We start from the raw sequence: 27,987 nt of genomic DNA, 5'->3' as shown, positions 1-27,987 counted from the left end.
AAGAAATTAGCAAAAGAAATACAATAAAACTAAAAAATTACAATAATTGTACATATATATAATTTATGTATAACTTATTTTTAGATAAATATGTATAAACTAAATATGGAAAGAAATTACCAAAAGGAAAATAAGAAAAAATTACAGCAATAATATATATATATATATATATATATATATATATATATATATATATATATATATATATATATATATATATATATATATATATATATATATATATATATATATATATATATATATATATATATATATATATATATATACACATATATATATATAAAAATTGTTGTTTTTCCAGCAAGGTTTTTTTTTTATAGGGTTAAACAGCTCTTTGGACAGTTAAAGTTTTCAGTTAACGGTACGAGAATTAATCCAGTCTGCAGGATATGGACCCCGCCTTCGCTCTGTGATTGGCTTCTCGGCTTGTCACTCACCGCATCCCGCATCGTCATTGGTCAGCCGCCTCCTCGAAGGAATATCTCTTTAAATGTTGGCAGGACAGTCAAGATTTTGGAGTGGACTTGTACGAAGTGCACAACGAAGTGCACAAGCTGACAGAAGTGCCGCACAACAAGCCCTGCCAGAGCAGGAAATATGCTGTAAAGTCGTCGCCTGTGAGCTACTGAGGTCCAGAAGAAACACTCCGTAATCATGGAACTGGAGGAGAAACCGAAATATGGTAATTATTTAAAGCCCAAACGGACACGCTGCACTTCATTTGTTCTGGGACCTTATCGTCGGTTACATCTAAAACCGAGCTGCTAGCTTTGTTTTGACGCACGGCGGTGTCGTTAATCTCTGTGAAAGCGTATATTGAAGTTATTTCAGAGACGTAATTTATTATTTTTTCTGCCTGTTATTGTTCCAAGTTAGCTGCTACCACTTTCACTCGGACCTCGTGAACTTTTACAGACACCAGCTAGCTAAAATCCACCTCTTCACCCACAGTTTCAGCGATTTGTAGTCTTGTTTTGAAAATTCAGGACGCCTTTAAGTAAGCTGGTGGTCTAAAGTACCACATGTAGTGGGGGTGTACGAAGTCCCAGTTTGTCCTGTGCTTGTCCAGTTGCTGCCACATTCCTCAGACTGGTATGGAAGGCAGCAGGAGCTTAGCTGACGCCCAGCTATGTATAGAGTCCAGCTTAATTAGAAAATACCTCAATCAAGTGAAGAGCTTCTCCATTTGTCTTCTGTGTTCAGTCTCAACGTTCAGTTTCATTTCATCCACTTTTGCTGAATTGCTCAAAAATACCACATGTTCAGTTCCCTAATGTGGCTGTAATTATGCATTCCTTCCCCAAAATACCAGATAAATGTGTTATTATACAGTGGTGAGATATACAGCTGTGGGATTCTTAACGGGAAGTGCAATTCATGTCAATAAATGATTAACACATAGGAAAGGAGGAGCTTGTTTACTCCCAGATGGGCTTGTTTTGGTCAATACCCTCGTCTTTTGTGGCCAATTAATGACTCTATTTGAGGTATATTTTGCATTATTACTTCACATTTCAGCAGCATGTATAGCTTTAAGTAGAGATCCTCTTAGCTGGCTCTCCTGGTGTTTTCCTGCACACAACCTTTTCCACTCTGCTTGCCACATGATGCCTAATTGATTCACTTTACCAGCCCTCCGACAAAGGCAGTGCAAACCACGAGTGTGCTTGTTTGTAAGAAAGAAAGGGAGATTGTCAAGGATTTGGAAATGCAACACGGAGTCAGGAATAAACAGTGAACAAAGTAGTTGCTAAACGACAAACTAACAGTGGTTTGGCTGCAAATGCACTTAGTCCTGTAAAACCCACAGTGGCAGAAATACAACATCAGTAAAAATTTTGAAAAATGTTTATTTTTATATATATATATATATATATATATATATATATATGAGAATATATATGAGCAAAAAATGTTATATATATGTTATAGATAATTATTTGTTTATTTTATTTTTTTGTAAATTTTTTTCTATATTTGTTTTAAATAGAGACATTTTATTTTTTGCTCATTATCCTCTATATTTTTATATATTACTACTATTATTATTATTTATTTTCGTTTTATTGTACTTTTGCAGTTTTTTTTCTATATTTCAGTTTATATATATATATATATATATATATATATATATATATATATACTCTTTTTTGTATTTTTCTATATTTTGATGTATATATTTATATATATAATTATTTGTTTATTTATTTTTTTGCTATTTTTTTGTGTTTTTATACGTATATATATAAAATTAGTTTTTTCTTCATTGTTTTTTTGGTTATTTTATTTTATATTTGGGTTTATATATTGTTACTTTTATTATTATTTTTTATATTTTTTGTTTTTTATTCTTTTGCAATTTTGTTCTATATTTGGGTTCAAAAATCTGTCATTTTTCTTTTTTTTTTGCGCATTTATTTTTCTACACTTGGGTCTTACATGGTTAAGAAATGACTGATTTGTCAGCAACAGCTTCTGAAGACCTTTAGTGGAACATACACGCTAATATTTCTCACTGCATCTTGAACTTCAACTAAAAGAGGACGCTATAGGATCTACCACAGTTTTACATGTTGGGAGTAATTTCAGGCTCCGATATATGAAGAAACCTAAATGACAGGATCTGGAACAGCCGTGCAGCCATGCCCTGGCGCAGATGAGGGGTAATTATAAGCCATATTTAGGAGGGTGTTTCTTCAAACCTTACCCTGAGACTCGCTGAGTTTGTTAAAACTACATTTGCACATTTACCCTTCGTCTATTCTGTTAGTTTCCAACTCAGTTTCTGTACTGTGCAGTTTTTCCTACTTAACAAAGAGCCAAAAACATCTGTTACTGCAGCCACTGGTTTCCACTTGAATGTGCCTGATCATACCCTTACAGCCCAAACTGGATCATGTGACGCTGTTAACTTTCTTGTGGTTCTGAAAGCTTGAATACAGTCTGAAATACAAATATATGTTCAGAGCAAACTGACTGGTCATTAACCCTTAGATGCCCAAATGATTGGACCCTACACTCTTCCATAAGTGGGTCAGAAATGACCCACATAAGAATTAATGTGGTTTTTTTTTGCCTTTTTTGTCATTTTAGTTAACAATAATAATCTGTATTATTGTTGTATGTACTATATTTTTGTCCACACATACGTTTGTTTTTAACTTTATAACAGATTTTGACAATTAAAAAGAAGCATATTACACAGAACAGCAATAGAAGCTCCATTTTGTTGACATTTTTCCGCTCTTTTTCCTCCAAGTTTGTGCACTGCATCACCTCTTGTATGATATTATCAGTGAAAAAGAGCTTGCGGTAGTCCCATAAATATTTCAATTTCTTTAAAAGTATAAAAGGTAACTTAAAAATTTAAATGCAATAATATCAAAGACATGTTTTTTGAGGAATAGCTGGGAATTGGAGTGATAAAAGCTTTTCATTACAAACATACTGCAAGAAAATGACCTACGAGGGTCATTTTTGATGCATCTAAGAGTTAAGATCAGGGACAGTTAGTCTGGAGAGAAGAGGAAATATAAATGGAGAGTAATTTGAATGTTTAAACAGGTCTGCCTCAGTGAGCTATCCTCTTTATACATCATCAGTGTTCATGGGTTTCTCTACTAGTCAGCAGCTGTCTTTGTAGATCATGTCTAAATTCACTGTCCCCTACAAAACTACTACTAGTATTTCTCTTCTTAAAGGTCTCTTGAAGCTTTTTGGAGATTCTAATCCAGATTGTACATTTATGTCCAAGTAGTGGCGTCATTTAAACAAAATATTATGTCTAGAAACTGCCTTTGCTTCCGTTTTTGCAACTTTTTGTAAAAAGCTCCTGGAATTTTGCTTCTTTCTCGGACTTTATATGCTTGAATTGGAAAGATCTTGGTTTCACTTTGTGTCATAATGACAGGAAGAGCTGCCCTGTGTGTAACAGCAGCAATAAGAGGTCAATGTTTTGAGTTTACTTAATATTATTAGAAGTGGAAGCGGAAATTCCCTGAAGACTACAGATTGTAGACAGTGGTGTTGTGACAGGAATATGTCAGCGAGGTGGACAGAGATCATGTTTAGATAAATTCCAGCTGCTGTGTGAAAATATTGCATGTCCTTTTCACAGAGTAATCTTCATTACAGATGTTCACAGACAGATGCATCCAATTTTGAGCACAAGTGTCCCCAAAGGATACATACTGTAGTTTTTGTTTTCTGTGATTGTTGTGTAGCTTCCTTTGTAGCACCAAAAATAGCCTGAACTTGGACTTGAAGCACTCCACACCCTCCTTCTGTAATGAAAGACATGTGGGAGACGTTCAGGGAGGGCAGCAGCTGTAACCTCGACATGTGATTAGAGTCGGCCTACTCTGCTGTCCTGAAATAATAGTGTAGGTAAAATGCTATTTTTGCACAATTCCTCAAATGTAGCATAGGACACGATGTTGCCTGGTCCTAAAAAATATAGTTACGTGTGTGTTTCTGTTGCAGCAGCATGTCAGAATGTCTCGATGATTCGCAGAACGCTGATTTTCTTTCTAAACAAGTAAAAACCCAGGCTTGTGTTACTCATAACAGCACAGAGCCTCGTTGCTGACTATAGAGTCATTTATTTTATAATCTGTGTTGTATTAGTTGCAGTAGCAGCAGTGTAAATGTTGAGCAGCAAATCAGAACCAAGCATAAGCACATATTTACACATTTTCTGCATCATCAGCTAAATGCATGATGTTTTTAGTGGCAATGCTACACATGCCTCTTGCAGCTCATTTAAATAGGACACTGAACATAACCACTTCCTAAGCAGGTTAGCTGTGCAGCATAACTTACCGCACTAATCTACCACTTCGACAAAAATGCCATGTCATTGACACTGAAAACTCTTTACTGTATGACTCACATACCTTGCTGACACATTAGTTTTGCTTCCTAGTACAATCCTCTGAAATCTAATTAGACACAAGTCAATGTTTGAAGCAAATATTTTACCTTAGGAGGAGGGAAAACAAAGGAGGACCTTGGGTTTAGTTTCAAGGACAACGCTAATACAGATTGTTTCTTTATAAAGTGTCATTAAAAAGCCAGTGTGGCCTTTCATAATTAAATCAGAGCTCTTACACATGTAGTAAATGTTATTGTGTGTACTAATGACGTTAGTAAATGCTCAAGGGTCGTCTGGTTGCACATTGCAATTGGATTAAATTCAGTGGAGAGCTTTTAATAGATTAAAACAAAAATCTGGTGTCTTTTACTTCACCTTGCTCACTGCGATGTCCCGCATGCCGTGCTAGCGGTCTGCCATGACATGCATTTCAAAATACAGGTTCAGGATTAATTTCACCTGAATATACTGCGTTGCATCATACTGCATTCTAATACATCCAGTTCCTAAGAAACTACGGTCCTCGGTTTCACTTGATGAAGAAGTTTATGGTTTGGAAAGTACAGCAAAGACAAGAGTCTCTCTGGCCAAAAAACGAGAACAGAATGGAAACTTTCAGTCATTCCAGCTCTTTTTTTTGTTTCCTGGAGTGTCTGTTGAAAACATTCGCAGCATTTAGTCTGTCTGTCTGTGGACTCTTTGTTAACACGATGAATTCATTTAACATGCTCTGATTGCTTCTGGCTGTTGAACAGAAAGAGATCCAAAATATTCAGGCGCCAAGAATGAAAGCAGAAAAAAAGTTGTGGCATGCAAGATTTGTAATTTCTCTCGTTGTGTCCCAGCGCTGTAGTGGTCTAGTGTTGTTTGGTGATGATTGCTTACATATTACACTTCCTGTGCTCCAGATATTGTTTTGCAGATTTGTCATTTTCGCTAACGGCAGGCCCAAAGTGTGTCTGTGAAGTGTGACGAGATATTGAATACCCTGAAGAGTTAAATCGTGTTTACTAAATTATGACTTGGAATAAAACATGGTGAATAGGGAGGGCCTGTTTATTTTTTATATTTTGTATTTGTCCCCACCCCCCCATTCCCAGATAAAATGTTACAGTTTTTTTTAAAGAAAAGGAGACCTGTATGGATGCATAAATATATAAACCCAACAATCAATAACCAACCCTTCCTTTTTAACCGTTTGATGCACAACATGGGTCAAAAGTGACCCAAATCCCAGTAAAAAATGGGTATCTCCTGACTCACACTGCGCATCAAAGGGTTAATGTAGTGTTTCAGTTGATGTTAATATGCAAAAATGGCTTCACTGCTACTGATTTCAAATGTTAAAAGTTTGGATTTACAGGAAGGGCTTCAATGCTGACTGCTTATTTGCCCTGGAGCGTCTTTAATTTGTCTATGCAATTAATCAGAGGGCTCCAAACAGACTCAGCTTTTTAATACGACTCCTTCAAACTGCAGTTTAAGAACAGATTTCCCTCATTTTTTGTCTAAATTGGTAAACGTGATTTTCATGAATATGCAGAATCAATCTCCCTGGTGGTCTAGTGGTTAGGATTCGACACTCTCACTGCTGTGGTCAGGGTTTGATTCCCAGTCAAGGTGCTTGTGTTTTACAGAATTTCCTTCTGAGGATTAACAAAGTCAGTCTAAGTCTAATGTCTAGTAACATCTGAGGGGTGTGAGATGAAGCAAGTTCAACATAGCCACACTTTTGTTAAATTAGCTGGCTGAACGAAACCTAAAACCCAAATCAGCGCTAATGGGATCAACGTTCTTTGTTTAACCAGGTTTGGATCTTTGTAAGATGTGGCGATCGACGTATTATTTGACTCATTAGCAAAACAAAATGGACAGAAATTGTGTGGCGTCTAATTCAGCCTAGAGTAACACATTGTTAGAATTGAAAGCTATTAGGAATGCATTTTTTTCATAGCAAAAAGCACTGATAACAGAAGAATGCTGGTAGAAGATTGTTAATCATGAAGTTATTATATTAATTTTCACTACTCACTTATTTCTAATATAACAGCTGCACAGTCGAGCTTTTAAACTTTAAGCTTAAGTTCACTTCAGAGTCATATTATTCTTATTTACTGAATATTCTCTTTGATAAATACCAAGAAACTATTAAGTTTTCTAATCTGTGTTCTATTATCTACAGCAGCAACTCAGAACCAAACATAAAAACATGTTTATGTATTTTCTGCATCAGAAACTGATTGGATCCATGTAGGTTCCATGTACAGTTTGTGCTGCTCTAACTGCTGATGAACATGTGGCTCAAAGTCATTTTAAATCTCAAACTCTGCACATATCCTGCTCCGGTTCAGGTTGGCTCAGCAGCATAAGTCACCATGGTGGTCCTGCAGGTTAAAAGAGAACCACCTGACATTAAAAACTCTTCACTTTTTGCTCAGCATACCTCACAAGCTTATCAATTTTAAACTGGAACCCTGCTTTGTCCCCACATATGATGGAATCAATTCAATTTGAGCTGCTCTACAAGTCTAATTTAATGAAAAATAATAGATTTTTTGCCGAATATTGTGAGCCGTAATTTCAAAGTTGATGGAATTTGCAGCGATAAACATCCCACACACCTGAATCTAATCATCCCTCCTCCACAGCAGCTTCACAAAGCACCACCAGAGGCAGAATTCCCCCTTGTTTTCTGCAAACACATGTTTCTCATAACATCTACACAACTTTAGTTTTCCACAGACTTCAGTCTCCACCCTCTTTCACATGCTCACACCTCCTCGTTTTCTTCACAATCTTCCTGTTGATGAGTTTACTTGGCGATCCGGATGGCTTTTTAGGGACCGAAACCAAACAGAAAACCAACGGATCTTTTGGAGGAGGCAGGAAATAGTGGGAGATGCACAGGTGGAGCACAGATTGGAAAGAGGCAGTAGTTTCAGGATAAACACCGGGGGGAAGTGTGGGGTTAGGTGGAGCTTTCCTGGCTGCACAGGCTATTCAGGGACAGGTTGGACTGGTTTCTCCCTCCACAATACCTGTGTCTCCCTCACGCTCAATCATTTATACCAGCAGAGAGAGAAGAAGAAGTGAACCAGATATAGAGGCTGTGGAAAGAGTAGCGTTCTCCGTACATTTCAGCGTTTGACCCAGAAAGGAATTTCAACATGCCCGAGGATGGAGAGTTTTACGGAAAGAACGGTAATCGCTCTGTTTTTTTTTTTTTTTTTTTTAAAGTTTAATCTTCACTGACATCTTGTTTTGTGATTCTCTTTTCACATAAGAAACATTAAACAGGCCAAGGATTGCTGGTTGACTTTCAGGCCTTGTTTTCCTCACTGCTTGGAGATAAATCTGTCTCATTAAGCGGGTAAATAGTGAAACCTGGAGCAGCAGTATCAGCCTGTCAACACTGCAGGCTTAAAAAAGGTGTGTGTGTTTGTGTGGAACCTGGAGGCTTTGCTGATTGTACAGGTGTGTGGGAGCAGGGAGCTCTTATCAAGGTTTCTTTTCAGTACAAATGTTACTGGGCTGAATGTAGACAATGAAGGACGAGGCTGTTCCTCTAAAGTGGAATCTGTTGCTACAGTCCCATATTCATGATCCTCTTGGAGCATGCAGGGTTGTTTTTTTGTTTGTATCTAGTTGTGATAATTTACAGTTGCTATTTATGTGAAATAACAGTCTCTAGATCTTAGCGGTGACAGTGCCAAATCACTACATGTATGTGAAACCCAACACCCTTTCTCTTTCTAATAGGAAGCTGTGACTTCTATAAAAGCCTGTCTGGTAAACGCTTGCTGCAGCATTAACCCACTGACCATATACATAATTAATAAGTAAAGACGCCACAGTGAATATCATACATTGGTCTAGACTCTAAGGTGTCAGTCTCATGCTACCATAGTACATATTCATGCTGTGTTAGTAGTGTGGACAGTGGCATCAATGATTTGAGGGATTCGGTGCCCTAACGAGGCAGCTGTGTTGCTATTTTGAATATGAAACCACTATTTTTGTGTTTGGGTGGAGGCTTTTCATCCAGATCTGTGACTAGGCTAAGATAAATTTGCTTAGATATCAGATGCTCTTTGTTTTGCTTCTGACATACTGACCTCAGATAACCTACAGGAAACAGAACTGGATGGTTGAGCAAAATCCACTGAAAGAAAAGTACGATTCCAATTTGATTTCACACCTCCTGACAATCAGGAAAAGAAATCTGGTTTGTGATTCCAGTCATACCCGATGTTTGGACCCAATAGTTTGCATAGATTATTTGATAATATCAGAGGTTCACAGATCCAGTATGAAACCTTCCGACTTGCTTGCACTCATTGCATCCACCCTGAGTAATGTCAACCATGTTTGAGGTTTTGGAGGTAAAATCTAGATAGTTATAATTCTACTGTACAGAGCAGTGGCCCTTGAGGCTAAAGTTAGCTACAGATAATACAACCGATAGTTACAATCTCACCGTCACATCTAGCCGAATAACAAAACGTGTTGACCAAAATGATTTCCAAACCTTTTTCTCATTTCCAGACTTGTTTAGCCTTCTGATTTTGTTTTTGTTTTTTCTCGCTGCAAATTATTAATAGTATCACAGCAAGTTGTTACACCACAGTCTCAATTTCTTTTCCATCTGTTTCCCCGTGAGATCACATGAGGTGATGCACTGCTCTTTCTGCCATGATAACCTTTACTGTATCCTAAAATGTGTCATGTGTTACTAGGGTCAATATATAATTGCGGCACTATATGTAACATAGTTGACAGGTATCATAGTTGACATTTTTGCTGTTTTCAGGCCTAAAATCAACATGGCTGCCTATAACCAAACACCACATGGCATTTTTACAGAAAGATTCTTCTAAATATTATATATACAACTGAATAAAATTGAAAGTTATTTATAAAAATATTGTAGTAAACCTGTTGATATGCCATAAATCCACACTTGACTCACACACTACTTTATATTAAATAACTCAGAAAGTCTTAGAGTCTGGCCAGTCTTTTCTTCAGGAGGAAATGACATCATGTGGAGCAGGTCATGTGATCTGGAATTAACACACTTCTTGAGAGGTGTTTTTGTAATGGGGAACTTAGTGGAAAGTGATTTCTTGGACACAGGTACAATTTATTTTCCATATAAAATTTGATATACTGGCAAAAAACAAATATATGTCATGATTATCTCAACTTAATAAAAAGAACACAATCAAAACAATTTTTGAGGAGGTTAATTTTATGATAGTTTAGCTAATTAGAAGGTGGTTGTGATTAAATTTGGACGGTTATTTAGTTTACATTTTAGTGATATCCAGTCATTTTTTTAATGAATAAATGATTGTTTCCATAATAAATAATTATGGACTTTGTAAAGACATGATCATAATGAACATAAAAATCATTGAGTTTTTTTTTTTACTTTTAATAAAAATTTATCCAAGATATATCCCATGGACTTCAAAAGTCCCACAATTATACATTCACCTACTGTTTTTCAGTCTTGTGATGTGTGCATGTCTGAATTTAGAGAGAAGATTTATTATTGTGATGCATGCTGATTTTAAAATCTGTCAGGGATTCAAATCTCCTGTAGCCTGAACCCACCATAAGGCTCACCAGTCCTCAGCATCACCTTAGGGCAATGTTTTAACTTTCTGCAGTGCAAACCAATGGGTGTGTTTAACAATAATAGTCAGAAAAATGACTTTGCTCCTTTATTGATAAAATGTCTCACTTCACAGAATTGTAGGACATTTCCTTTGACATCAGCTTGTCAAAGTAAATGTACTACAATAAATGATTTAGAGCTCCTCTAGTGGGTTTCCAAGTTATGCTGGCTCCTTCTTTCTCATGGGTCTGCTCCTGCTTAGTCACGAGAGAGGAATTTGTTGTGCTGCCAGGCGTGTCTAGCCTGAAGGGAGAAGTCATCTGACAGAAGAATGAGAGGAAGACGGTGGCGCTCTGCTCCTTATCCTGAAACAGCCTCCCCCTTTTAAAACTTAATCCTGGTACAAGGTGCATCTCTATTTTAGACATGAATTAATGAACAGTTAACATGAAGATGTCACCTTGAACCACTCATCAAGATATACTTTCACTAGGCACAATGCTAAGAACTCAGAGTGATAAATGCACTTCTTTCTTCTCTGTAGGCGAGCCAAGGAAGTATGATCCAACCTTCAAGGGTCCAATCCAGAACAGGTGAGGCAGAGATGCAGTTTTACTCCAGGTAGCAGACTAAAAAGGACGTCTTTTAACCCTTTAAACTTTCTCTGTCTCTGTTTCTAGGGGCTGCACAGACATTGTATGCTGCATCCTCTTCATTGTTGCAGTTCTGGGTTATATTGCAGTGGGAATACTTGGTAAGGAAACACTTTGCTGTTTGGATTACCTATGAAAAACCAAAAGCTATCTATAATAAACATGTTTTGTAACCTTTCCCCTTTATTTCTGTTCTCCCAGCCTGGTCCCAGGGCGACCCCAGGAAGGTGATCTATCCTACAGATAGTCGGGGGCAGTTCTGTGGGCAGGCTGGCACGCCGCTAGAGTGAGTTGCTGTCCAAGTATAGATGCAACTGTGACCCTGTTGGAAAGTTGGAAACTCAGTTACACAGTTCTGTTTTAGTGCACCAGAACGCTAACTGTGTTGCCTCTATCAGGGTGGAGTCTGACGCTGACAAATAATCTAATCATGTGTCACAGTTAATACAAAGTATACAGAGAAAGAATATCAAATAAAATAAAATGCTATTTACAGAATACCTTCCATAGTTCATACAAAAATAAAATATAAAAATGTCTACTTTCATCTTCATTTTTCAAGCACAAACAGTTAAATCTCTTACATCTCCTGGTCATTGAAAGAGTCCACACTTCATCCTGATGTCCACAAGAAGGTTTAATCTTCACAGAAGCTATATCATTTGGTGGTACACCATGAAAACTATATACACAAACATGATAATATCACATTTGAATCATGAAATGGCAATAAAACAAATCTCTCTAAACAAAGTATACAATCCTCTGAAAGCTTATTAAAATTAATAATTACTGTGTTCGCCAACAGAAAACAAATAAAAGCAGACGGGATGTAAAATTGGTAGCTTAACCTGCCTGATCTCTCTCTCTGTGAATCACATGACATTTAATCCAACTTTATCAACCAGGACAAATAAATCTAGCAAAAGCTAGACGAAAAATAATTATTTTTACTGGGACAAAATGACCAAAAGTACAACAGAATAAATACTAACGCTGCTTTACTTAATGATTATAAAATGACCAACTTCCTGTGTTGTTGTAGCAACCTAAGGACTTTTCGTTTAAATGCACCTGCTCATATTAAAGATCAGCCAAATAAATACCATTCAGCCCTGCAACAGTAACTGGTGGACTTCTGCATTGTGTTATGAAGCGAATGCCGTGCAACACAATGTTCTCGTACAAAATGGCTGATGGTTGGTGGGTGTGGAGCTAGAAGCAGAAACTAATAGTGGATTAAATCCTGACTGGGATTACTGGCCTACCTCTTCCAACTGAAACAATCTGCTGACCCCTCCCAAAACCAAAAATGATCTGATGTCCCATATAATTTCTCTGGTATCTTCGGCGTCATCTGTATGTAATACTGTGTGACAGCAGGAAACAGCCAGAGCACTGCAAGTTATCAAATACAAGTAAACGCCATTATCCAAATCTAATTATGTGTGTAAAGGAAATAAAAAAAAAACAGACACACTTTTCAATTCCCTAATGAATCAGAGACTAAAGAAACAAAAGACTTGGTTTTACCAGCATGAACAGATGTCACTAATAAATGCAGTCCTCAGCTTGAATACCAAATATCATAAAATACAACACCAGAATGCAATGATTTAATCTTGTAGGCCAGCAACAAACTATAGAAACACCTCTGAGGTAAAATGGGTAGCAGCTAGCAGGAGTTCAGTGTCCAAAGCAGCAGATAAGAGCGGAAGAAAGAGCTGCAACAACTGGCAAAGCAGATCGTTATCTGATGTAATGCACAATGCACTTTGGAGCCATCAATCAAATGAAATCTACTGCTGACTTGAACGCATCCATCCTTTATTTAACCTTCTTTTTAGTATCCACATAGAGTAATGATGCCTTGTAAGTGCTAAAAACTATATAATGATAGCATTTGTTCTGTATTCTGTGTTTCTTTGGTGATTTATGAGTCACAGACTGATCAGCAGACTGTGTATGGAAAGCAACTACACACCTGATGAGGGCAAAACAGTCAAAAATGTCAGTGAATGGTTTACTGAAGAAGAACTGTGTGGCGTGCTTTAGTTTGGACCGACTCTGTTAGATGCTCATACTGCTTCTCTGATTTACGTGACCACTTTCTGTGCTTTCCTTTTTTCTGCCTTCAACAGAAAGAAGCCATTTTTGTTCTATTTCAACATCATGAAGTGTGCCAGCCCCATGGTGCTGCTGGAGTTCCAGTGTCCGACCACACAGGTATGAACTCCATTCTTCTCCATGCTGTTTTGGTTTGTACTATCTGTCTGAATGCTTTGCCTGCATTTACTATGCTATAACTTTACCAACCTGTAAATAATCATCCTCAGATGTGTGTGGACAAGTGCCCTGAAAAATTCATGACGTTACTCAAAGCCTACGCCAACCGAAAAGACTTTGACTACTACAAAAACTTCTGCAAAGAAGGCGTGACTAATACGATGGTAAGATGCAGTTGAGACATTGTTTATTTACCTCAATTATTACGCTCTTTCAGTGTGTTTTTTTCGAGACCTTCACATTTCTTTTGGATCTACTGTGTGTTTTAGGGTATACCAGAAATCCTCAAGTTGGGTCTTTGTCCTGCCATGCTGACACCCAGCAAGCCCTGTGAGTTGAAACTCTACTTGTAAAATGTCCTCCTTCGAAAGATAGAATTTATGTGTATTTATTAAATGCACTGATCATCCACAACATTAAAACCACTGACAGGTGACATGAATGACAGTGATATTCATGTTACAGTTGCACCTGTCAGTGGGTTATATCAGGTAGCAAGTGATACGATGTTAGAACACAGAGAGCATGACAACTTCCTGTGTAGCTGCAGCCCCATCAGAGTGCTCTTGGCGACCCGTATGCACCAATAAAGTTTCTACAATGAGTATGTGACTGTCAGACCATGGAGCAGTGGAAAGAGGCAGCCTAGTCTGATGTTTCACCTTTTCTTTTACATCATGTGAATGACTGGATGTATGTTGGAAGAGATGACAGCAGGATGCACTGTAGGAAGAAGGCAAACTGACCGAGGTAGTATGATGCTCAGGGCACTGTTCTGCTCCAGCCTGGGGTCCTTCATGCCTGTGGATGTGATTACTCCACCAAGGAACATAGCGGAGTTATGTGACAATCGACGTTGGTTAGTCTGTCGGTCTGTTAGCAATGTAACTCAAAAACGGACAAACGGATTTGGATGAAATTTTAAGGGAAGGTCAGAAATGACACAAGGACCAAGTGATTGGATTTTGACAGTGATGCGGGTTATAGTCTGGATCCACAGATTTATTAAAGATTTCTGTATCATTGCAAGATAGTGGCACGGTGTCACTGTAACTATGACAACAAATGAACACTACATCACATGATTGTGATTCTACTACGAATCCACCACTGCAGACTTTTCAGGACTTATCTGTTGGAAATGATCCAAGGAACAATTGATTAAATTGTGGGGTGTTTCTGAATCCCATCAATTCCTGCCACCCGCTACATATTTAGGTCACGTGATTCGGTATCCGTACATAACGTACACATACATAACACACGCCTGTTCTCAGTGCAAGGTCATTTTGTTTTTGTTTACATCTATATTAAATGGCCAATTTCTATGGTGTCGTGTTTTCTGCCACGAATTTTTTCAAGATTTCAGCCATTGGAAATGGTATGACTGAGCAGCCTTGGTGGAGTACTGCGCTGTCTGTGTGCATTCTGGTTTTTACATGTACCACCTTGTTTGGGAATAGTTCAAAGGAAAATGACAAAGAGTTAAAGGTGTTGACCAGATGAATCTCTGTGGTGTGCTCTGGAGAAATAATCCTTGTCTATGGAGTCTTCATCTCGCAACTTCCAGTGCTTCAAAGATCTGCTGTCAACAGATCTTCAGAGGTCTCTGAAATCCAGACCTTGTCAGAGCTCTTTTAGTGGCACAAGGGCAGCCTACACAATATTAGACTGGTGGTTTTAATGTTGTGGCTCATATATGTTTTACATTGATGCTCAGAGCTGGTGCCTATCTAAAAATATATATATATATAAAATGTATTTTTGTGAAAATATGTGTCATTTTATTTTTTTATTACATTTTTGACCTTCTCATCTACTTTGTTTCAGTCACCCGTAGATGCTTCCCAGCTTTGGGTCAAAAAGGAGGCGTGATAACTGTTGGAAACAACTCTCACTTTGATGATGGAACCGGAAACATGAGGGACGCCAAGGATCTGGTGGATGGAGTAAAGTGAGTGGAATTATTGTGACAAAGAGTAAGACTGTTCTGTCACAGCTAGAAAATGGCTGTGGCCTCGCCTGTCACAACCTGCCAAGTTAGATTTCACCAACAGTTACGCGACAAGAAATTCCACAGTGATGAAATGGCTCAACGCTCGGGTGTCTCTCCGCAGGAATGCCACTGTGGTTATCGAGGCTCGTCAGGTGGTGATGAAAATCTTCGAGGATTACACGCAGTCCTGGTACTGGATCCTCCTGTAAGTCGCTGACTTTTGAATTCACTGCAAAGAATAAACTATCAGCCGGTTTCTCTGCTCACTCACTCTGTGCTTCCACTCTGTAGGGGGTTGGTTATTGCCATGCTCACCAGCCTGCTCTTCATTATCCTCCTGCGCTTCCTGGCAGGGATCATGGTCTGGGTCATGATCGCCATGGTGATACTGGTGTTAGGATATGGTAAGGGCCAAATAACATTAGCAGCATCATTATTTCTGTTATGCTCTCCTCAGGGGCTCAGTGGAAAAACCAAGAGAGTCAGTTCAGTACAGTCTGAAAATGTTCAGCTTGAGCTTCTATGGTGAATTACAGTAGAGATACCAGAGCAGAAGTAGCTAACTAACTGGCTAGAAATGTAAATTCAGGGTTTCCAACAGATATGTGGGCGGTTTTCAAGAAGGTTTCTTCAAAAGGAAATAGTCACCCGCGGACTGCATGTTTGACACCCCTGTTCTAATAGCTCCAACCTCAAGGCTCTAGTTTGAGTGAACTGACCCATGAAAACAGCTGTGATGTTATGAGTAATTTCACTGTTAAACTTGGCATCTTTGTGCAGGTGTACCTGTCTGTAGTGAATAAGACAACACAGTAGCTGGTGTTGCCAGATTCTGCCGCTCTGTCAAGAGATTTAAATAATTAATGAAGCTACATGTATCATTTCTGATGCTATGTGATGACTTCCGGTATTTAACAAAGTGCAAGGAAAGAACACTTGTGCAAACAGTTGTGCACAATAAACATAACTGCACATTATATTTTTGCAAGACAGCTATAATTTGAAAGAATCTTGTTTGTGCTGTGAGAGCATGAGATAAACTTTGAAAGCGCATTTAATGCTGGCAGCATAGGAGTTGGCAAACAGGATTTTGCACGTTCATGCAAATGTATATGAAACAATTTGTGTATGAATACAATTTGATGTTATTTTAACCCCAGAAGCTGAACTCTTAGTGTATGCTGCCTTTGTTGCAATTTTTTAAGCAAATACTGTAATTTTTCTTTCCATTTTTAGTTTGTGCTATGCTGCACTCTACTTCCTCTTGTCCAGTTGCTTACATTGCAGTTTAAACAATGTTCTTGTTGTGTCGTGTGTTTGCTGATTAGGTATCTTCCACTGCTACATGGAGTATGCTGCTCTGAAGGGAGAGCCGGGCTCTAATGTGACTCTCCAGGAACTGGGCTTCCAGACAGATTTCACAGTGTACCTGCAGATTAGACAGACCTGGCTGGCCTTCAGTCAGTACACACCACAAAATCTACACATTTCTACTCTCCAGTATGTTGCTGTGAAACCATGACACTCATACGGTCTTTCTCTCTGCCGCTTTCCTCCTTTTAGTGATCATCTTGGCCATTGTGGAAGTCATCATCATCCTGCTGCTCATCTTCCTCAGGAAGAGGATCCTCATCGCTGTTGCTCTCATTAAAGAAGCGAGCAGGTCAGACTTCGCATTAGAGGCACTTTGAGAGGAGATGATGGAGGAGGAGTGGAAAAACAGATCAATATAAGTTAGATGTTAAGTTGTTCCGGCTTAAAAATCATTTTAGTGTCGCTCACAGTAATGGATTTAAGTGTCAGACTAGTGGCACAGATGAAGTAATGGGAATATAACTCACTGTGAAGATCAGATGTGTGATTTTTGGCTTTAATGTGCGGAACCACTGTTATCCTGTTTACAGAGCCATAGGACATGTCATGTGTTCCCTCTTCTACCCGCTGTTCACCTTCCTCCTCCTGGCCATGGTCATCGCCTACTGGGCCGTTACTGCAGTGTATCCTTTCAAGTCCCAGTTGGGGTCGGTTATATTTAAGGCTGACTGTGTTAAAAGACCTGGAAACACAACTGAACCGAACCGTCATGGTGAAGAGGGAACTGAGCCGTAAGGCGAAGCTCACGATTTACCAGTCCATCTTAGTATCTACCCTCACCTATGGTCATGAGCTCTGGGTAGTGACTGAAAGAACAAGATCGCGGACACAAGCGGCCGAAATGAGCTTCCTCTGTAGGGTGTCTGGGCTCAGCCTTTGAGATAGGGTGAGAAGCTCAGACATCCGGAGGAAGCTCGGAGTAGAGCTGCTGCTAGTCGTGTCAAAAGGAGCAGTTGAAGTGGTTTGGACATCTAATTCGGATGCCTCCAGGGAGACTTCCTTTTTTGGAGGTTTTGCAAACACGTCCACCTGGGAGGAGACCCTGAAGCAGACCCAGAACCTGCTGGAGGGATTATGTATCTCATCTGGCCTGGGAACGCCTCGGGATCCTCCAGGAAGAGTTGGAAAACGTTGCTGGTGGGAGGTACGTCTGAAGCGACCCGACCCCGGATAAGCAGAAGAAGATGGATGGATGGGAACACAACTGGAGACGATTTATTCTCAGCCCATGAGTCATGAGGCTGTCAAGGAAACTAACATTCTTGCTCATTAAAGATAAAGTACCAGCTCTAACCTTGATATGTGGGCCTCTTTTATGAGGAAACACAACAGCAGTGCCTTGAAAATTAACAGTGTGGTTGTTCTTTTTCAAAGGGACTCATCTAGTTCTTGCTGAAGACCATAATCAAACACTAGAGGGCGACATAGTAAACACAGGAGGATGAATCTAAACATCCCCTGCTTCAAACTAGCACCCTTAAGACTGATCCTTTGCAGATGGTAACCTGAAGTAACCTCACGTGTTCATTATAATCACAAGGATTCTGCATTTCAAGCCACCGTGGGTGGCTTGAAATGCACTAAAATTGGACATCAGACATCAGCTGTTTCCATGGACATGAACTGAAACTCTCAAGGGTACGCTTTTCATCAGATCTCAGTAGTACAGTATATTGGCAATTTATGCAGGAGATGTGCAGGGTCTGTTGCTATGTATAGATGCTGTAGATATTACATTTAAATCAAGGTTTGATGTGTAGGAGGATGAAACCAACCTTTGCCTTGCTGCAAATTCAAAGTCAGATCCATTTATTCTGCAGATGTATGCACTGCAGTCGCAACAGCACGGCTAGTCTAAAAACTAAGGACAAAAACAACATACAATATGAATATTGTACATAATAATATTTATTTTTCCACTGTAGTAGTAGATTTTTGGCAGATTCTTGAACAAAGCTTGGAAAAATCTGCAGCCCAAACTGATTCTTCCAGATGTAAGAGTATGCAACTGTATGAAGCAGAAATGAGCTCAGAAAGCCTGTAGTTAACTCATTAAGCCTGTGTGGGAGAGCAGATCAGCCACTGAAGGTCCCATAATAATCCATTTTTATTGTGTTTTCTCAAGTTATAAACTTGAAGGTATAAAATGAGAGCGCTTAAGACATTAAAACGCTTACTTCTGCCATTCCTCAAGGCCTCCCAAAACTGGTTAGCCTTTCAGCTTTACAGGATAGTTAGAATTTGACCCAGCTGCTATGTAACACCCTGCTAACCATTAATCCTAATCCACTAATCAAGTGTGATTGATTGACAGCTCTAACGCCTAATCACAGAAGCAAACAGTTTTTTCTTCCTGAAGGGAGCAAGAACAGCAGCAGTTAAGTGTTTTTCAGAGCAAAACAGCGGGTTATACAGTCATTGGAAAATGCATCATCTCTCCAGCAGTGTTAGCTGAAAAACTAAAAGACACACAGTGGGGACGTGAGATTAATTCATTGAAAAGGAGCACATTATGGGACAGTTAATGTTAAGATTTTTTTTCTCCTGCATGTCAGTGGGGTTGTTCAAACACAGCTGCAAAAAATGAACGTAATATATATATGTTTTCTTCTTAAAGTTATTTTTTGGCTTCATTGGACAGGGTAGTGAAGAGACAGTCAGGAAAATATGTAGAAGAATGGGGGGGAAGATCTACAGCAAAGGGCCGTGAGCTGTAATAGAACCCAGGCTGCTGCATTGGGGACTGTAGCCTCAGTTTATGGGTCGCCCCCTCAATCTGTTGAGATATCTGGGTGCCCAAAATGATGTAATGTTTGACGTTGGTGGTTTGTTAAGTGAAGTTGGCATTTAGTCGTCATTTAAGTCTGAACCATTGTTGTCCTTAATGAACTGATCAGTTTCTTGTCTACTTCCAATGAGCCGATCTACAAGGTTTTTAACGAGACGGAATGCGAACACTCAAGAAAAACGTGCGACCCAGCCGTAAGTTTTCTTACTTGTCAGTTTCTTTTGGATCATATTTATCTCACTACAATATACAGGGGGTCCTTGGTTTGTGGCGTTTCATTGCTACGTCAGAACTGGTTACGTGGAACTAGTTGGTGAATGGAGCGGACGAATACGTCGTCACGCGGCGCTATAAGACGGCTTTTTTTACATTCTCCGGTTGTACACCGCCTTGGATTGTGCTATATTCGCTAACTTTTTGCCCTCCATTATGGCTCCCAAACATAAGTCAAACTCTTTCGATGCGTCAAAGAAAACCAAAGCCATCTCCATGGAAGTAAAATTAGATGTAATAAAACACTCGGAAAGGGCAAAACACCGACGAACATCAGTGAAGTTGTAAAAACAGGTCAACATATTGTAGTGACTCTCTGTGATGAATGAGTGAGACTTTATGTGGTTCTCTGGTGGTTTATTGAACCTTCACACAGGCTACTGTGGGCTGTAGAGTTCCGACTTACAGCGAAAACCGACTTACATCGATCCGTAGGGACAGAACTCTGACGTAAGTCGAGGACCCCCTGTATAATACATGGTGAATTAGCTTAATTCTATACTTCCTTAAATAATATTTCGGTTCTTTTTAAAATGATGTATTTCCCATTAATGTGGAAACTGTGGCTCTAAGTGTCTGTCTAACGCTGCACTCTTTACCTCTATTATAGGAAAGAGTGTTTGTGGCCTAACAGTATGAGGTCTTTGCAGCTTTCCAAAGGAACCACATATTCCCAATTTCTTTTTAAGTCTCTGGTCTCTGTCTCTTCTATTAAGCGAGGTCAGACTGAATGCTCAGAGTTTAAAATGATTCATGTAAAAATCAGTTTTCCGTACAAAGCTCCAGGGAAGTCTTGCTAATTTTCCCGTTAAATGTGGTTTACAAGCTGTATTATGCAATTTCTCATTTCCCTGAATCTCTGCAGAGAAGATGAAGAATGTGAAGTTAGCATGAACATGGAGCCACTGTGGCTACATTAATGGGAAATTAATGCCGGGTGGATCAAGCAGAAATCCCTTTGGAAGCTTATTTGGACTGATCTGGACTTTTAAAATGGGTATGCCGTCCCTCTAAATCAACTATCTGTTCTCAGAACTACACAACGAGTTCCATGAAAGCACAGTGTCCTGACTCGGAGTGCCTTTTTGCCTTCTACGGCGGAGAGACCGTTTACCACAAATACCTGATCGGCCTTCAGTTCTACAACGTCTTCCTCTTCTTCTGGTGCGCCAACTTCGTCACGGCTCTGGGACAGATGACGTTAGCCGGGGCCTTCGCCTCTTACTACTGGGCCTTTGTCAAGCCAGACGACATGCCAGCCTTCCCAGTGTTTTCCTCCCTGGGGAGATCTCTCAGGTGTGTAGGGGAAAGTTTTGGTGTATCTCTCTACAGACATTTGTTGTTTTTTGTCAACGTTTGTCAACATTTTACACCTTGTTTCAGGTATCACACAGGGACTCTGGCTTTCGGCTCCCTTATCCTCTCCATCATTCAGATCATCAGGGTTTTGTTGGAGTATCTGGATCACAAACTGAAAGGTGTGGTGCTTTCTGGAGTCCAGTATTATGCAGATCCCTCATTTGCATAGCATACAGTCTGGGATAAAGTATTTGCATTGGCTGGCCCACATAGATCACATAAGATAATGCAAACAGTATCTGCAAAAGTGCAAGTGAGAAAGTATCAGTTTAATGGCACAGCATTTGCCTCTGATTGCTTAATTAGTACAAAAATACATGAGGACAGAAATTAATGTATTAATCAATCATGGTGTCATTCACAGGAGCCCAAAATAAGTTTGCAAAATTCCTGTTGTGCTGTCTGAAGTGCTGCTTCTGGTGTCTGGAGAAATTCATCAAGTTCCTCAACAGAAACGCCTACATTATGGTGTGTGGCTCATTTATGTCACTGAACTCATTCATTCATTCATTCATTCATTATTAGTAACTCTCCTGTCATCCTGCGAGTCAAATTGACCCATTTTAAAGTTTGAAAATGTGTGAAAATATATTTATTTTCACAGTGAAAACTTCCACATTTTTGGGAAATTTTTGAACATGTTTTGATGGAAAAAAGAAATGTTAAAAAAATGTTTCAACCAAATCAACCAAAATCCAGCGATTTTTCGCTGGATTTTCATTGATTTGAGAAAATATTAGAGGTTTTACTGATAAATATGGAATCACTTTAGATATTTTTAGGATTTTTTTTGGAAGATTTTTATTCATTTTTTGAAAATATTTACAATTTTATTTTTTCAATTTTTATTTCTTGCCAAATTTGGGGATTTTTTTTAAAAATACAACTTTTAAGGGAAGCTTTTAAGGAATTTTTTTGAATTTTCTTCCTGAAGATTTTACAAATATTCAGAAATTTTGGAAAATTTTTTTAAAAATTTTTGCTGAATTTTTGGATTTTTTCAAAGAAAGGAACGATATTTTTGGTGCCCGTAAATGAAGAAAACAGGAGGGTTAGTACGATCATGTTGACTTTGATTGTAATGAGTGCATTTGGCCTCCAGGTGGCGATTTATGGCAAAAACTTTTGCACATCAGCCAGAGATGCCTTCTTACTTCTCATGAGGAACATGATCAGGTATCTGTAAATATTATTCACTTTCACACAAATGTAAGAGACGTTTTTTAAGGATAGATTTTATAAAATTGGTTAAATGATTCTCTTTTATCCCCCAGAGTTGCTGTCTTGGATAAAGTTACAGATTTCCTGTTGTTCTTGGGCAAACTGCTCATTGTGGGGCTTGTGGGTGAGTTTTTATGTCTTCTTCATTTTTCTATCGGAAACTGTGTGTGATATTTGTGCACATTGATGCTTATTGTCATGATTTTTGACTGATATTGCAGATTCACTGATCTACAGGTAGAAAATATAGATGGTTACACAGATATATTGCATTGTTGTTGCGAAGGAGGTTAACTTGAGCTTTAAAACAATTAACTCATAATAAACTTAGATAAAGTCATTTAATGTGCACCATAGAGCATTTTAAAGCCTCATTACACTGCTGCTGTGTCATAAATGCAATAAGACTGAACTGCCACCGTACAATGTTGCGCAACTTATGATAACTGTAGCATAAACTGTACATGTCACCATAATGTGAAACATTTGAAACATCAGTGGAGTTTGTCATGTATATTTTGATATTATATTGTATTTTATACATTTTGGCAATATGTCAAATTTTATATGGAAAATAACAAATTGTATCTGTGTCCCAGAAATCACTTTCCACTAAGTTCCCCATTACAAAAACACCTCTCAAGGAAGTGTGTTAATTCCAGACCACATGACCTGCTCATTTTGTTTCTCTGTGGTCATTTAGTTGCTTTTTTGGTCATTTTCACATTGTTTTGTGGGCATTTTGGGTCTTTTTGTGGTCATTTTGTGCATTTTTGTGTCCGTTTTCAGTCTGTTTATATTAACTTTAGGGTCATTTTGCAATTTTTTGTGGTTATTTTGTGTGCCTCATCATTTTGTGTCTTTATATGATAATGGTCTGTCTCACTGAGTTATTCGATTGTTGATTTTAGGCCTGAAAACAGCAAAAATATCAACTATGATACCTGTCAACTATGTTACAAACAGTCCCGCGATTATATATATATTGACCCAAGAATAGTTTCTAGCAGCTTTCTACCAATAATTACTTACATTTGACACATCAGGTGTGACTTTTCTTTTTCTCTGTGCGTCTGCAGGTATCTTTGCCTTCTTCTTCTTCTCTGGGAGAGTAAAGGCCTTTGAGGATACAGCTCCCCACCTCCACTACTACTGGGTGCCCATCCTGGTGAGTCTGCTCTTCCTTTTTATTCAGGAAAACAATATTAAACAGTTAGATTCAGGACAGAATTAATGTGTCATTCTTTTTCCAACCTGTGTCTGTTGTAAATTAAGTGTATGTGTGGTTTTTATCGTCCTCAGACTGTAGTTGTTGGCTCGTACCTCATCGCTCATGGATTCTTCAGCGTGTACGCCATGTGTGTGGACACTCTGTTCCTCTGTTTCTGTAAGTGACACGTCCTCAGTCTTTCTTTACATCCATGTATTTATTGTAAACACTAGTGTCAGATGAGTGGTACCTAAAAGAAACAAGCACTGCAGATATGTTGAAGACTAATCAAAGACAAAGCTGAATCAAAACTCTTCTCACTTTGCTTTTGGTGTTAGGCTGTCACTAATTCTAAATCGCATGAATACGGCGTGAATATTTTCCTACCATTCCAGAGTAACAGTCTGACTTACTGTTTGTTAACCTGAGATTTGTTTCTGCTTGGTGATGAACTGTGACTTTCACAATCTGAATTGCTTGTGGGTGCTTTTGCTTGCTTGCTATTTGACTTTCTTTCTCTTTTTGTCTCTCCTTTCCCTTATCTTACTTCCCACAATTCACCACCTTCCCTTCCTGCTGGCCCTGTAACTCCTTAATTTTACCCTGATTTCTATACTAATTTTCTCCACCACCACCACCCATTATAACACGTACAAACACACACAAACACATCAAGGTGAAGACTTGGAACGCAATGACGGTTCAGCTGCACGGCCTTATTACATGTCGTCGACTCTCCATGAGATTCTGTGGAAGAACAAGGCCGAGGATCCGTCTGCGTCAGATGAAGATGTCCAACTAAAACAGCAGCACACTCCGGAGGACGCTACTTAAAGAGGACGAGTTTTGTGGGCAAAGATTTGTCCCTGAATGACGGGCACAACAAAATCCCAGATCATTTTTTAACCATTTGAAATCATGACAGAAAGGAGCTTTGTTGTTGCCAAGTAGGAAACTGATCATTCACTGTGTCTCAGAGACAGAGTGCAGTAAAACTCCACGCCCTGAAGTGGCAGGGATTCATTGTTTTGCTTCTTAAGCAAGGAGATGTGATCCCATGAGTGACAAACTGAATGAAAGACTTTTTTTTTAGCATTTTTGAGTAGTAAATAGTGTTTTCTTTTAGCTTTTGTATGTCCTACAACAAAAGGAAACATGGGACATAAGATGTTGACCGTTCGCTAAACCCCTTCCCTTAGTGGTCTTTAGATCTCTCTACATGAAAGACTACACTGCATCTGAAGAGTTTGGAATTTGCTACAATTTCAGCCTATTTTATCAAGCAAATGGGCTGGATTTAAGCCCATGGCTGCGTCAGGGACTACAGCCCCTGTTTACGGGTCGCCAGCTGAGCTGTCTGGTTGACCAAGATAAAGACTTCTTACCTGGAACATGACGCTATAAGGTGTTTCATGTATGTAGCCAACAAGAAGAAGCCTTTATTTGTCACAAATGCATTTTTACAGCACTGTGAAATGTTGTTTTCTTATTTCCCAATTGGGGTCAGAGCGCAGGGTCAGCCATGGTACAGGAAAGAGGTAAAGGCCTTGCTCAAGGGCCCGGCAGTGGACTCATCGGGCCACCACCGCCCCAAAGTGAAAGTAGTTACATTTTTTTAAGGAACGGTCTCTTTCAGGCATCTCACAAGGCTAACGTTAGCTGAATTAGCTAGCAAGTTACAGCTAATAATATCTAAACAACAGTTGTAATTTCAGATGGAAAACCAATGGTAGCCAGCTAATAATGTTTAGCCTGCTTTATATCGTCTTCAGTCTACAAACAATGACCCAGTGTTTCTGAATTTATATTAGTTAAACAAAAAAGGGGCGGGGCTTAGCGAAGGTCAACAGAAGCATGTGTCTTGGAATGAGTGCTTTAAAATGTACACAGGAGAATGGTACAATGTGTTGCATGATTAATGTGATGAAATCTCTACTTGGAGGTGACAAGTTTAGTTTCTCAGTCAGGTCTGCCTTCACCTTCCAGTGACTCAGTGTTGGGAGCGAATTCTCTGAAATGTGATCTGAAATGTGTTGGCGTTGGATGAATGCTTTACTCTGAGCTGAACTGACGTTTCTAATCTCGTTTGTTACCTTTTTTTAATACTTCCTCCCACTGCCACAAGCCAATAGAAACTTGAAGCCGATCATGTGCCTGATTTACAGTGTTAACATCTTTTTGCACCTTAAAGTTTTAAACCAGGAGTGTCAAACTCATTTTAGTTCAGGGGTCACATTCAGCCCAATTTGATCTCAAGTGACCAGTAAAATCCCAGAATAATAACCCATAAATAGCCACAACTGCAAATGTTTCCTTTGTTTTAGTGCAAAAAAGTACATTCTGTAAATGTTCACATTTAAGGAATTATCTTTTTACAAAACATCGTGAACAACCTGAAATTTCTGAAGAAAAATAAGTTAAATTTCAACAGCATTTTGACTCAGTTTATTATTTACACATTACAACTTATAGAGCACAGAGTATCTATAAAGACACACAACATTTAGTCATAGGACTCTGGAACTGAACCATATAACAAAACGACAAAAAATGAGACAAACAACACAAAACAAAACAAAAAATTAGACAAAAAATGGACAAAAGGCAAAAACGAGACAAAAACAATTACACAAATGACAAGACCAAAAATGACAAAAGCGAGAAACAAAACGGCAAACAACAAAAAACAACAAATAAGTAGACTAACAACACAAGTGAGACAATGAAACACAAAATGACAAAAACAATACAAAACATCAAATAGAGCAAAACACAAAATGACAAAAATGAGAATAAAAGTCAGACAAAAAACAAGACAAAATATTACAAAAATGAGATACAAAAGAACAATGATCAATCTAGTATTTTGCTTTATGATCAAAACAGCTTGTCATGGTCTAGAAATTATTTTAAATTTATAGTTTTACAAATTTGCGATTTGCAGTTAATGTCTTCTCTGTAATTTTTACACTTTGAGGGCTAGATTGGACCCTCTAGAGGACCAGTTTTGGCCCGCGGGCCCCATGTTTGCCATCCCTGTTTTAAGGAAACCTAAACCGTTTACAGTCGTACGCTCAATAAAGCACTTTAATTTGTCTTCACACTAAGCCAGAACAGATTCTTATCTGTATGATTGACTGCTGTTTTTGGCTCATTGCTTTGTTGTATTTTCTGTTGAAGTTTTGCCTGTAAATCGATGTAGATTTTGCATTTAGTTGATTTTTAAAGGACAGTGCACTTGGATTAAAAAACTGTATTTGAGGCAACTGAGAAAATGAAAGAAATGAGACTCTTTATCTGGATAAATGTTATTCATAACTGTCTGAAATACTGATTAAAGCTGCTGCCTTTTTCTACTCAGCTGGAGAGTTTTGTCGTAGTTTTGTTCAGACGTAAGGTGAAAACATAGATGTTGATTTTTACCAGAACTGTCAAGGTAAAAATCAACATCTATGTTTTCACCTTACATCTGAACAAAACAACTCAAACTGCTGCATTAATAAGGAGACATGATGAATGTTTTTGAGCTGGAAAATGAACACAGTGACTTTAGTGCTTTTGTCGTTTAATCTCTCTCCAGTGGAGGATCTAGAGAGGAACGATGGGAGTCCGGAGCGGCCCTACCTGATGCCCGAGAGCCTCCGCAAAGTCCTGAACAAGAAGAACAAGGCTGAGCCGGCCGAGTAGAGCCCAGACTGTGGCTTAAAATGGACTCGACGCCGACTGAAAATTCAACTCTGACGCCATCAGTCATCAGGAGCCTCCAGGTGACGTCCACATTTTGTTACCGGGATCTAAAAACGGTTCCACATTCCCTTGTCCTGTTTTTGAGTGACTGTTTCCATCATGTCTCGAGTTTTCTGGATTTAAAACATGAGGAGAAAATATGAATGAATTCAGTGAAACATCCAGCGCCGCTTTTAGTATGTAAATTTGAGCATGTTTTTTTATTTGTAATATTGGAGTGTTACATGAAGGTACACATGAACATTTTCTGTTAACTTGTTTGAGATGTGTTTGTGCTTTATCTTTTTTGTTTCTTTTACAATAATCTCTTGTTATATTTGAATAAATATTTAACCGTATTGTTACCAAAGCCGTTCCACTGCCACTCAGGCATAGTTGAGGCCTTTTGTACATTTATAGACTTTTACATTAAGCGTCTGATGCACCTTTTATCAGCCACTATAAATATAAATAGAACAAAACCAGAAACTGTATGTTGGAACTGATGTATAGGATTATGTTTGGGTGCTTGTGTCATATTTGTGGAGCTGAATTGTTTTCGATTAAAACATAGTTTTCTAAAA

General features: G+C 38.7%; 1 protein-coding gene across 3 annotated transcripts; it reads left to right on the top strand.

Annotated features, from left to right (window-relative positions):
• The first annotated feature begins 524 nt into the window (after positions 1 to 524).
• On the top strand, positions 525 to 27,987 carry LOC111570603 (choline transporter-like protein 2). Of its 3 annotated transcripts, none has more exons than XM_035949617.2 (22): positions 525 to 703; positions 11,062 to 11,110; positions 11,198 to 11,271; positions 11,372 to 11,456; positions 13,312 to 13,396; positions 13,507 to 13,620; positions 13,726 to 13,786; positions 15,287 to 15,410; positions 15,574 to 15,657; positions 15,744 to 15,856; positions 16,781 to 16,912; positions 17,016 to 17,115; positions 17,357 to 17,449; positions 19,724 to 19,808; positions 20,921 to 21,183; positions 21,271 to 21,365; positions 21,611 to 21,714; positions 22,349 to 22,422; positions 22,521 to 22,591; positions 23,547 to 23,635; positions 23,770 to 23,854; positions 24,354 to 27,038. In XM_035949617.2, exons 1-22 carry the CDS (start codon positions 676 to 678, stop codon positions 24,509 to 24,511), a joined length of 2,166 nt encoding a protein of 721 aa, XP_035805510.1. In that variant the 5' UTR covers positions 525 to 675; the 3' UTR covers positions 24,512 to 27,038. The 3 variants fall into 3 exon arrangements, with proteins under 3 accessions (XP_035805510.1, XP_035805509.1, XP_023129226.1); XM_035949616.2 differs by lacking the exon at positions 525 to 703 and adding an exon at positions 7,708 to 8,095; XM_023273458.3 differs by lacking the exons at positions 525 to 703; positions 24,354 to 27,038 and adding exons at positions 7,712 to 8,095; positions 27,258 to 27,987.

The sequence above is a fragment of the Amphiprion ocellaris genome, chromosome 19, assembly GCF_022539595.1.
Source record: "Amphiprion ocellaris isolate individual 3 ecotype Okinawa chromosome 19, ASM2253959v1, whole genome shotgun sequence".
Lineage (NCBI taxonomy): Eukaryota > Metazoa > Chordata > Actinopteri > Pomacentridae > Amphiprion > Amphiprion ocellaris.
Note: the sequence above shows the minus strand (reverse complement) of the source record. Positions and strands in the feature narration are given on the sequence as shown.